General features: G+C 37.5%; 1 protein-coding gene across 1 annotated transcript in view; it reads right to left on the bottom strand.

Annotated features, from left to right (window-relative positions):
* TRHDE (thyrotropin releasing hormone degrading enzyme) overlaps positions 1–12194 on the bottom strand; it is a 216162-nt gene that overhangs the window by 37750 nt on the left and 166218 nt on the right. Inside the window, exons 11-12 of the mRNA XM_061997273.1 lie at positions 5982–6115; positions 5828–5883 (exon numbers count right to left, since the gene is read on the bottom strand). Coding sequence (XP_061853257.1) covers positions 5828–5883; positions 5982–6115 — 190 coding nt within the window. The remainder of the gene's footprint in view (positions 1–5827; positions 5884–5981; positions 6116–12194) is intronic.

The raw sequence follows: 12194 nt of genomic DNA on the forward strand, positions 1-12194 counted from the left end.
CCTGATTTTACACTGAACAGGACTTTTGAAGTAACACAAACAAGTATAACATGAAATCAATTAGCCCAGATATGCTGGAAGACTTCAAATGCAACAATACATGAAATCTCAGTCTCTGGAGAAGGAAAACAATAATGAAGACCACTTGAATTCCATAGTTTAGTGTCATTATGCACGTATTTCCATGAGAAACTTGATGGAAACATTCTTCCAATTCACCAGCAATCATTCTGGATTTTATATGGAAGAATATAAACTAGAGGTTTAGTTGCAAGGTAACTCAGTTTTGAGAAATAAGATCAGCTAATCATTAGAGGGGATGGTCCTGCCTCAGGTAGCTGAATGGCAAGGTGCTTTTGCCTGGGTGGCAATACTCCATATCCAGGAATTTACTTTAAAGAATAAGGAGAGGGTTGGCTTTGATTTATTTTTGTATTTTTTTAAAAGAAAAAAAAATAAATGAAAGGGTCCTAAAGACACATTTTTCCAGACTCCAAAAGTTACATTTGGTTTACTGAGAATTACTTTTAAAATTAATTTCTCTTTTTAAGTTGGTGAGAAGGTGACCCAGAGTAAGTACTATCTTACTTCAGAATTTTACTTCTGGAATCAACCTTGGAGTCAAATGTAACAGCTGTTAAAGATAAATCTGTGTCAATGCAGAAAATCTAGATTTACATATCAAAAGGCAGGTTGGCACTGTCTTTTTCCTTACCCTTAGACTTTGCTTTTCTAGAGTCAGCAGAACTCATGGCTTGGAAAGAAATAAGACAAGAAGAACTGATTAGTGGCAGGAAAACCATCATCATGAGTCATCATATATTTGCACCACATTCCTGGTTTTGGCCTGATGAATGAAATTCTGAGGGGAACTCTCATGAAGGCCACCTGCAGCAGAGAAGTCACTGTGTTCACAGATGATTCTGAAGGTGCATCTTTTTGTTGTTGCTCATTTCTGACATGGCTCCCCTTACATGTGAAGTCTCTGGCAGCAGGTTTTTCTGGCCTAAAAAAACTTCATCTGAAGACGTTCTCCCCCTAATCTGTGAAAGGAAATGGACAGCACTCCAACGTATCCCTCTATCCCTGGAGCAGAAGAACAATTATTTAACAACACCACTTCATGCATTCTCGTGAATTCAGTAAATCAAATTTTTCTGATAAATACTAAAGAAATACTGCTAAGAAATATGCAAAAACTACTTTCAAGTTTTGTCTTTGGCATTTGTTAATGTGTAACCAAACACATTAGCTAGTGAGTGTCATCAGTATGAGATACACATTAGGTTTCAAGAGACAAAACTCATGAATTCTTCCAGAACTGGAAAGAACAATAACTATTTTAGATGAAAGTAAAATAGGTATCCACAGTCATGCCTGATCAACACTGATCAATACTGAATACAAACCAGACCTACTTCTTTGACATAGTATTGGATAAAGTCAACCAGTTTAATGAGGGGAAGTGAATATGAAGATTCAGAGCCCAGCAAGGGAGAACTAGGAGTGACACAACACTCCTGCCATTTGGAGGGTAATTTATTTTATCATAAACAGCTTTGAGAACTCAAGTGTATGTTTCTCTCTATTAACGTTAGTGCGCTGCAAAGCCTCAAACTCAGATTTACAGGCCTACCTTTGGGATGCCTAAAGTGGGAGGCATCCCATCTCATATACTCACTAACTGATCCCATATCTTAAGGAAAGAGAAAGACAGGAGAAGTTGACGTGACAGTATTACTCATATTCTCAAGAAACAGTAGGATCTTTGTTATTTCCTGTGACACTACTTATTGAGCTATGTAAACTGCCCTTTGCTCAGTTTAAGATTAGAAGAGAACTGCAGCTCGATTTGTCTTCTTTCAGCCTCTCAATCAAGACGTCCCATTCATTATAATCAACATATTTTCAAATTGTACTGAAATTTCATACAAAACATCCACAAAAGATAAGGAATCTTAAAGAAGGTAAGAGAGAGTGCCAAGGTGCTACTCTTACTGAAGAATTAGAGCATGTATTTCTATAAGCTATGTTACTGCCAAGGCTACAGCTCTCCAGATCCTCAGTGTGCGTGCATGTACTGCAGCTGAGAACAGCTTAAAAATCTGAAAAACAAACAAGCTTGCAAGAATTCAGACACAGTGGGCAAGCTGTAGCTTTCTTTTATTGTTACTATTCAACTCAACTCTGCTTGATTAATTTTAAGACCAAGAAGGAAGAAGAAGGAATACTTTCAATATAAAATGGGTAAAACTTTAAGACATTAAAGTTATAGAGCTTAAAATATTCCTTGGAAGTATCTATTCATTTGTGTTGTTTATTTTTGAGAAATCATTATGCAGCACAGTAAAAGAATAACAAGCACTTTGAAGCAATGAAATCAAACACACCTTTCCTCAAAAACAAAATAAAATGTGGAGTTCTAAAATAATTTATATGAGTGACTTTTTTTCACCTTTCTCCACATCTAAATATTGTTAAATTTTACTAAACATAAGATCTGCATTTATTCCATAAATGAAATCAATTATCAGTAAAACTACATAAAAATATCATATTGGAACATACTATATCAGGACAGCAGAAAAATTGTCAAAACCTTCTAGTGCGAAATGGACATTAGCTGTATCAAGTCCAACAACACACTGGGGAGTACTCCAGTTGTTTCTAAGAAGAATGGGGCATTTTGAAGAAATAGTCTCTTCAGTACAGTAAAAAAAACCCCTGTTTATTATGTTAGATTTTGTTTTAAAAAAAGACCAGCATGAATTTAGGAAGCTATGTTTTCATTTTTTGCATTATTTTTCCACTGAAAATAATAGCTAGGGATTAAAAAATAAGTATGCGTTCAACATTTCTCTCTCTCAAAATGTGTATGTTTATAGTTGCAGATAACACAACACATTGGTGCAACTATGGGCCACAACCGAGGACTGAATTACTTTTAAAAACAGTCAGTCTGCTCAGAAGTCAGGTCTAAACTACCAATTACTTCCTCTATGCATGGTCAATAAGGTTACTCATCTTTTCTCATGTCACAGTCAGAGACAATTGTATGTATTTCATTTCTCCATCACATAACATTACATGGGCAGAGAGAAACACATGCTGTGCATAGGAGATGAGACTGAACCAGCACTGCATCCACAAGGCAGATAACCTCCAAATCACAGTACTACTCCATAAGAAACTGAAATGGCTTTCTGCACTGCACCTCAAAGCCAGAGAGGGGAAAGCTAAGATGCTGTTAGTGTTTTTCTGAAAACTAACTTTTTGAGGAAATGGAAAGCATCTTCATGATTCTGATAGGCCTGGGAGCTTGTTTTAGGAACACTGCTGTGTCCTGCCAGAGAAGCAGGGGCAGCTGCACTGCACCACTGCAACAGCATGCAACTGACTCCGCATTGCTTGTCCCAGCCAGAGCTTTTCCATCTGCTCTTGTACTCTGAGAGGTTCAGGCACTCTGCCATCAAGGTCTGCTTTCAACACACTCCTCTTCTGACAGTCTCTTAATGCCTCTCAAGTCGTACTCGTGATAAAGGAACAGAGCAATGATTGGGCATATTCCTGTATTTCTTTGTCTGGGAGAGGGGAAATGAAAACAAAAAGAATACCAAACTCTTCTTAAAAAGGTATCAGATAGCCAATTAGACCAATTTCAGTATCACTACAAATATTTGAGTTTCTTTTTAATAGGAGAGATGATAGAAGAATAGGGAAAAAAAAAAAAAGATCAACAACAAGTATACCCTATATGGCAAATGTAGCCAGGTCCACTTATTGCCACTCTTGAAATACAGACTATTAACCTACTGTTCACAAACATGCAGGTCTTTCTTCCACCCAGACTGGCTTGCAAAGCATGAACTCAAGGTAATACTACTAATAGCAGTCTGTGCAGAGATTGTAAAGAAAAGAGAATCTAGCTATATATGTCTTTTGGAAGAATATTTCCTCGTAAGTAATACCCATGGTATGCACATGTGTATACACTGTAAATATTTAGCTCAACTACTTTTGTCCATGGTACATGTTTAGAAAATGCAGCAGTAGCCCACTGCAGCTCATTGCTAACAAAAGAAAGTCAAGTTTTCAGAATATGAAATCTTGTGAAAGACTTCACAACACTCTAGCACAGCTACCTCCAAAAAAACATCAGGGTCCAGTATCACCATAAAACTGCTTTGGAAAGTAAGTGGGGAATGCATTACTCATCTAATCTACGTGTTTTTTACATAGACAAGATTTCGTGAGAGGATGCAAGTTGGGCCTTTCTTTAATCAAGACTTTCTCATTATGCTTCATGAATAGGACATCCCTGAGCACTGGTTGAGAACTCACTGAGAAGAAAAACACTTACCTACAAGAATAGGCTTCCAAAACAGCTCTTTTCAGTGTCTAGATCTTCAGAGAAGTCTAGACACATATTACTGTATGTAGTGCACAGAAAAACAAGAAAGTGCCTGTGTAACTGCCCGCTACTTCTCTAAGCCAAAACCAAACAAAATTAGAACAGAATGTTACATTGCTGATCATTTAGCAGTTCTTCTAACAGTCCAAATATTTCAGAATACTCTGCCATATTCTATTAGCCAAAGAGTATACAAATCATGGTCCACTGAAGTCTGAAGTGATGATCTATTTCCAGTCCTTAACTGTTGCCAAAGGGAAGATGTCGCAAGGAAATAATGAAGGGCAGTGCAAAGAGCAAATGGATACTCCTTCTCTCCTGTGATGCCTCCTTTTCTACTATATCTATGGACTGTTAAGTATGGACTAATCACTAGTTTATATCATATATTCAGTCCACCATTGGCAGCACGAACAGAGCGGCAGGGTACAAAACTGTGTTTTACTGCAGTGATGCTGGAACATCACCAAGCCATAATTTCTGTGTGACACCATACCTGAATCTCAAACATCTCCGGTGACCATTTGTAGTGAAATGCACCTCAGTACTGCCAATTCTTGCAAGCCTCTGCTCAAATATGGCTATAAATATGCTATCAAACAGAAAAGCCAGTAGTATCAGGCCTTTTCACACTGCTTTTGACATCACAGTGTTTTACTGATGCAATGTTCCCAGGTACCTCAAGAATCAAAAGTTTGAAATGTTTCACTGCTGCTTTCCCCTCATTTTATACTTTCACTAGAAACATGCTGAACATCTTGATTTCAAAATGGAGACAATTCTGTTGCCTTAATTCATAAAGAAGGCTAACCATCACTATATGTGTTAATTATTAACTCTGATCATAGTAATACACAAAATGTTGTCTAAATTCCAGCAACGCTCAACAGAACTCTGATTTTTTATTCTGCATGAAAAGTATCATGTAGAAAAGAGTCTTTTCTAGCAGATTACAAGAAAATTAAGGTATTGGAAAATGATATAACAGCACAAGTCTAGCAAAAAAAATTACTGAAGCTTGAAGGTGCCTTCCATCACATATTAAATACAGCACAAGGGTCAGTTATTAAAAAAAATGAGAGATGAACATAAGGGAGAAACAGAAGAAAAGAACCTCATTCATTAGAGAAAGAGGAAATAGATGATTTATCTCCAAAGTGTTAAATTGAACTTGCTCCAAAATTGATCAGACCTCTCCACACTCGGAAATACCCTATGGCAACTATTGATCAAAAGCCGTGAATGTGCTACAGACCATGCTTATGTGCCGTATGAAAAAAAAAAAAAAGACAGGAAATGAACTAAAGTGTGTTTAAAACACATTTAACTTTGAAACACACTCAACTGCTGAGTTAATGATTGTGTGAGTTATTGCAGCAATGTGTCTGAGGATAGATTATCTTCAGGAAAACATACCTGGCTAGGTTGAATGCATCATCGATCAAGCCTGCTCGATTACTGACAGAGATAACCTGTGAGGAGCAAGCACAAAAATTGAACCATTTAGAGTGATGAAACAACAAAGGTTCACCTATCAAAGGAGATCTTAGGGATGAGAAGAAGAGCTTACCTCATGGTTCCTTGTTAGCTGATTAATAATCAGTCTCCAATTCCTAATATCATAATTAACTCTAAAGTAGCCCGTCTGGTTGATGTTCCCCAGCAACCAACTTGCCTCTTCCAAAGCAGGAATTCTGTGGTGTTCTGGAAACAAAGAACAAGATGGGAAGGGGATTTGGTTTTAAATGTAAAAATTCTAAACACATAGCTGTTAAAATATCTCCTTCTTCAAATGGCCATTAAGACAGTAAAATTAACTCAAAAGACTAACAAAAACTTTGTGCTTGATTAAATATTTCCTTTATTTGTTCTGATATAGAGAGACATCAGCTGACATTCCTACAAGGACCTTTTACCCACATAGAATTCTAAAGGTGGGTTTTTTCTCCAGCAAATAGTATTTATATGGGAGGTGCCCACTTTAAGTCTGGTACCCCACTTCTGGCTAATGCTAAAACAGCTTTATCTAACCATATCTCAAATAATTGAATGGATGTGCTACAGAGAGAGAAGACTAAACTTGTGATTAAAAAAAACAAAACAAAACAAACATTCTTCAGTGTTTCTGCATGTAGTTGATGAAGCTTTTACACTGGATTTTAAATTAAAGTACTTCCAGTTGTACAGCTTCTAGCTACAAACCATGGAGAGGCTCCCCTTTAGAGCTATGCCAATTAACCTTATATCACCTAACCTGTTCTTCCTCTTTCCCCTCTTTTTAAGTAATCACTTTGGGGCTGAAAGTCTAAATTCATTACAGTGTTTGCATAATCAGGCAATTCGCAACGATTTGCAGGGCTAGGGACTTCAACAATGAAAACACCCTGAACTCAGAGTACACTTTTCCCTGTGGAAAGAATCATCATGAGATGAAGCCTCAGGCTTCTACATCACTTGAAGAAGCTTTCAATTTAGTAAATCATTCTGACAAAATTGATCATGAATTGGAACTCACTAAAAATTCAGCCATGTTTTTTTCTACTATAATTAGTTTGTACACTGTTTACAAAAGGAACACCCTTCTCATGCATTTTTAAACGAAAAAAAGAAATACAGAAAAATTGTTTTAAATTTAATTCCATGAAGGAATTGTTGGGTGTCCTTGAATTCCCTGAAAGTAATAAATGGGGAAAAAAGTTAACAACACAGTCTTAACAATGCACATATACTACCTAGTACCTAGACTTACTAAAGAAATTTGTTTCAGCCTTTCTTATGAAAAAAGTAATTTCTGAGGAAATAATAGATGACTAGGAGTACAGGTGCTTCTCCTTTGACTAAATATCTCTAGATAACACACAAATAACTATCATTTTAAGGTGCAAAAAAATACAAAGAGCAGCAAGGCCCCAGTCCTAAAAACACCTAATTATATGCTTAACTTTAAATTCATGGCGTTGCATTATACATGTGAATTCAGTAAAAAGCTGCAGGATTAAAAAACAAAGACCTCTTGTTAGTTTTGACATCATGAAAATACCTTAAAAATACACTTCTTAGAAATATTAAGACCAGAGTAATTCAGTTGTTGTCTATTCAATTGCTATTTCTCTTTTAGGGTTTGTCTAGCTGATTTGCACCAATTCAATTTAATTACTCTATATAAACAATTGAGAAAAAAATACAGACTCCTGGTTTTAGTTAAAAATTTGATTACATCCATTTAGCTACCTGTGATAAAGTGTCAAGCAGACATATTATTTGGGAGTCAACGTACCCTGCAGAAATGGGACTAAGCAAGAAGTCCTACAATTCTGGGGACTTCCCAGGCAGTCATACTGTCAAAGCACCTAAACTGCTTTTGCATGCAATCTGTTTTTGAACAAGTTTTTAACACCAGGTCTTCTGTTTAAATCATTCTGACCTGAAGTCAGAATCTCCCACTTGCTCCAGTCTACTTAGAGAAGACTTGAATCCTGGTTCCCATGTAAATCACTGAATCTTATACAAAGAAAAATGTTACTGTAGAAAGACAGTAAAAGGCTGTAACAATTTACAGCATAGTATCAAAGGCATTTTTTTGGAACAGATTTGGATCAAATATCTGCTATAAATGGGAAGAGAATGAATTTGAATCTGTATCTACCCCATTTTATTTTATCCATTGTGGTGCTGTGGGGTTTGGGAGGTTTTTGATATTCTTTACCAACCTGGTGGTGGTTTTAGGAACAACAGCCACCACTTCTACATCTAGGAGAAACTGCTGAGGGAAATGAAATGACTTAAGAGTTTCTCTGGATCTTCAGGGGCATATTGTCATGTGAGGTTAGGAGCAGGCTGCTCATAACTGGCAAAATATCCTACCACCTTAATGGAGTACGACTTTCTACCCATGCTTTTCTGTTGCAAAGAAGCTACTGGGCAATCCCTGCACCTCTATGATACTTAAAAACAAACCAAACGGGCTGTGAGTGCAGCACATTAAGCAATATCTGAGTAAATAAATATTTTACATGGAAATTTTCAAAATAAGATGAAACAAACTACATCTTTTTATTCTTGTTTGAGTATTTTTATTAAATTTTTATCTCCAAATTGAGGAAATCAGTTATGCTTTAATAGAGTACTGAATGATACTTGCCAGTCAAATATGACGAGTTCAAAATAACCTATTTCACAAGTAACAGCTGTGCAACGCCCCCAACACATATTGCTTTAATGGAGAATAGTATCTTTTCAAAGCTCAATGGCATCATTGCTGTTTTGGTCAGTTTAAATCCAACCATAATCCCTTGCTATTATTTTTCGATAAGACTACTCATGTGCTGACCTTCTCCTGAAATACAGGACAGGAATCTTTCATGCCTTTCCAGCTCAAATAAGCAGGTGGTTATTTTAGGAGACTGCCTAATGCATGTGCTACACATAGTTCTATATAATTTACTGGAATTTAATGTTTGAGTCTATCAATTCTTATGCTTTCCTACAAAAGAAATTCTTTCTTTTGGTGATTACAGCGCTGAAAATTTCTATACACCTGGACAATTTCTCCACTTACCACAAACACATTTATTAGTTTCCTGTTAAAAGTGTTATAGTTAGGGAAAAGGTAGTCATTCAGTGTTAAACCCTATATTAAACTATTCATGACTTTCTAAGCAACAATAAAGATTTCATTTGGGAAGACATCTGTCTTTGATGGCTTTAGTTCACCTCTTAAAATTCAATCTAAAATATATATACAGCTCTATTTGAGATTAAAGGGAAATTTTTAAAAATTTCTTCCATTAGAAAGTGTTTTTCCATGGTCATGTTTTGCCTGGATACCTCAGAAAATAACATGGCTCTGAAACTTCCAGGCATGACACGTACATCTGGGAGACTTTTAAAAGGAAATAGTTAAATTTTATGACATTTGTTTTGAACTAAGAAAATCAGTTAGGGCCTGATTCTCATTTTCTCTGCTCTGGAAGTGTGAGACAGTCCTCCAGCTGGTGCTAACTGCACGTTGCTTGAAGTTCTGAGCCCTCCCAGCACTCGAACAACTTCAACTCCATCAAAACCATCAGGAATGATGGAAGCCTGCTCCTCCACACAGCAACATGAGCACCTTGTGAGGCAGGCCTGGGCAAAGGGCATCCCTCTGCAAGACACTACTCCAACGCTGACAAGAGTGCGGGCTAAACACAAGTTTCAAGTGTTCAGATTCAGTTATTATTTTAACTCTTTATTTTTCACAGCCCCGAGCATTATAGGAAACTGATTTATAATGGCAGAATCTCTACTGGGAGAAACATTTTCCTGCAAAAATAACTGCACAAGGGTAGCACAATTTCATGCCAACAACAGCAAGTGAAATTTTTTTTACAAAGAAAATGTTCGATGAGGAACTTCATCACAATCACAATATTTCAGGAGAAGATATTGGCTTTAACTAAATTCTGCAAATCTTTTTTTGCAAGAACTTTTCATACAGGAAGAAGGCAAATGAGAAGAAAAAGTTCTTTCCATCTCATTTGTCATGTCGCTATAGCACCATGTCGAAAAAAAATGTTTTCGCAAACTGAACAATACAATAAATGGAGCCCATCAGTAAATACAATCATGTTCTGTTTCACACACTCTTTCCTCAGACTACCCTTCCATTCATTAAAATTCCTATATGATGTAACTGCTAATGTCTAAGGTGATGCACAACATAAGCAGCTGTCTTCAGTTAGGATCTTTGCTCAGCTGTTTGGATAAGGGGAGTAATTCCGCCTCACTCTATCAAAATCGTGCCTCAGTTACAAGTCTTGTATCCCTGGTCCTCACGATGGCTGGTTGCAAAGCAGGACCTATGTATTTCTTTTACTTCCATTTTTGAAAGATAAAAGAATTAAGTTTACAAGCAACATGGGTCAAGCTTAGCATTTCAGTCTCAGAAAGGAAAAGAATGGGTATTTTTCTAATGCTTATCATCCACTGGGAGCCAGCAAACCCTGGCTCAGAAGAAGCTGTCTTCTACAAAACACTTCATGGAGGAGAATCAGACCGTCAAGGAGCTTACAGTTAAAGCAGAGATGATCTAGTAGGAGGTGACATAATATAGTAAATTGGGACTTACTGTTTCCAAACCAATTGCCCTGTTGAACTTTCTTTCCCCTATCTCATGGCAATCCTGTGCAGACTGAATGAGTTACTTTGCCAGAGGCAAGGAGGTCCATCAGAAGAATATTTCCCTGGAACATAACAAATTACTCAAGGTACCAGAGATGGTGTTGGAAAGGACAGGGAGGTAGACTGTAAGGCTGTCAAATGGAAATGCTTCCTACCTGAAGCCTAAGAACCAAAAAAAATCACCTCAAGGGAATGGCAACTATGCCTTTGTCCAAAGCCTTCCTAGCCCTGTTTGAATGAGATGCTAACTACACCTCACCTGAGGTTAAGGTCACTTCTCCTGGATTTCCTGGAGCCTGAGCTTCTACACCAAGCACAAATTCGGCAGCAATTGCCAACACTTTCCTGAAAGCCCCGCTAAGCAGTCATCTTCTGGAGATGGGCTGAGTTAAAAGCTGGTTCTTAACTTCTAACTCACTACTGATTTTGGGCTGATCCCAAAATACTGTGGACATTATGTTTATACATCATCACAGTGACCACAAAAGAGACAACTTCTCTTGGAGAAATGGAAACAAGTGCTGGATCTATGACAGAGCAGAACTTTTTAACATCAGTAATTTCCATGGTGCCAGTGAAAGTTATCATTCAGCAGACCTGCAAAACTAAAGCACAAAGAGCACTGCAGCCATCTTAGCATGATGCCTCAGACCTCAGCAGGCTACTCATGTATCCTTTGTGACTGGTTTAGTTTTCACAGGTTTAATAGCTGTGAATGAACAGAATTAGAATGGCCTCGTGCATGGCTCCAGGGAGTTAACGGGGAAAAGGTGGTGGTGACATATCTGTGCAGCACTCTGAAAGCAGAAGAGATTTCATATGCCCAGACAAACTGAGCAAGTAAAAAGGTCATCTGATGGTTAGTATACTAACTGTTGAGTTGAAAGTGTACAAAAATGCCATGGTTCACTGGGAAAAGAGAAAAGAGACTGTCAGAAGTACTTGCAAAATGAAACCCTTTCAAAACTATCACTAGACAGTTTCCACAAACAGACGTGAAAAACAACACTGAATATGAAACACCTTGGAGATTATGCACTTTGACAGACAAGTTGCCAAGGCATGGCACTGTCCTCTCTACAGGCTTTGCTGCAAAGGAAATGACTTACATCTCAAAAAGATGCTGCACAGTTTTAATTTCTGGTGTGTCCCTTCACCTTGTTTTTGTGTAAAGAGGACAGAATGAGATCTGTTGCCAGCAATTGGGATGATCTGCTATTATCTGAACTAATCCTGCTCAGTATATTGAACAATCAATGATCTGTATGCCTCGCTATCTCTGGTATGTAATCAGACACAGCCAGGATGAGAAAGGAGCAGCAACCCAAGCGTACTACATTCAGTGGCTCTCACAATAATGGACAGCAGCTTCTTATCCCTTGCTCATGAAAATGTCAACTGGCATCCTCCAACATCATGGGGAGGTCACAGATACAGCAGAAAAGAGGATGTAAAAGGCAGTCCTCTCTCTTGTCCTTCTGGATGTATGTGAAGAACAAGACTCTTCAATCAGCAAATAAACTCCCCTGGTGTAGTCTCTTGGGAAACTATTCTTTAAACTAACACAAAATAGGAATATTGTTATAAGATGGCAATATATGTAGCTATTTCAAAACTAACATGG

This window comes from Colius striatus, chromosome 1 (assembly GCF_028858725.1).
Source record: "Colius striatus isolate bColStr4 chromosome 1, bColStr4.1.hap1, whole genome shotgun sequence".
Classification (NCBI taxonomy): Eukaryota; Metazoa; Chordata; class Aves; order Coliiformes; family Coliidae; genus Colius; species Colius striatus.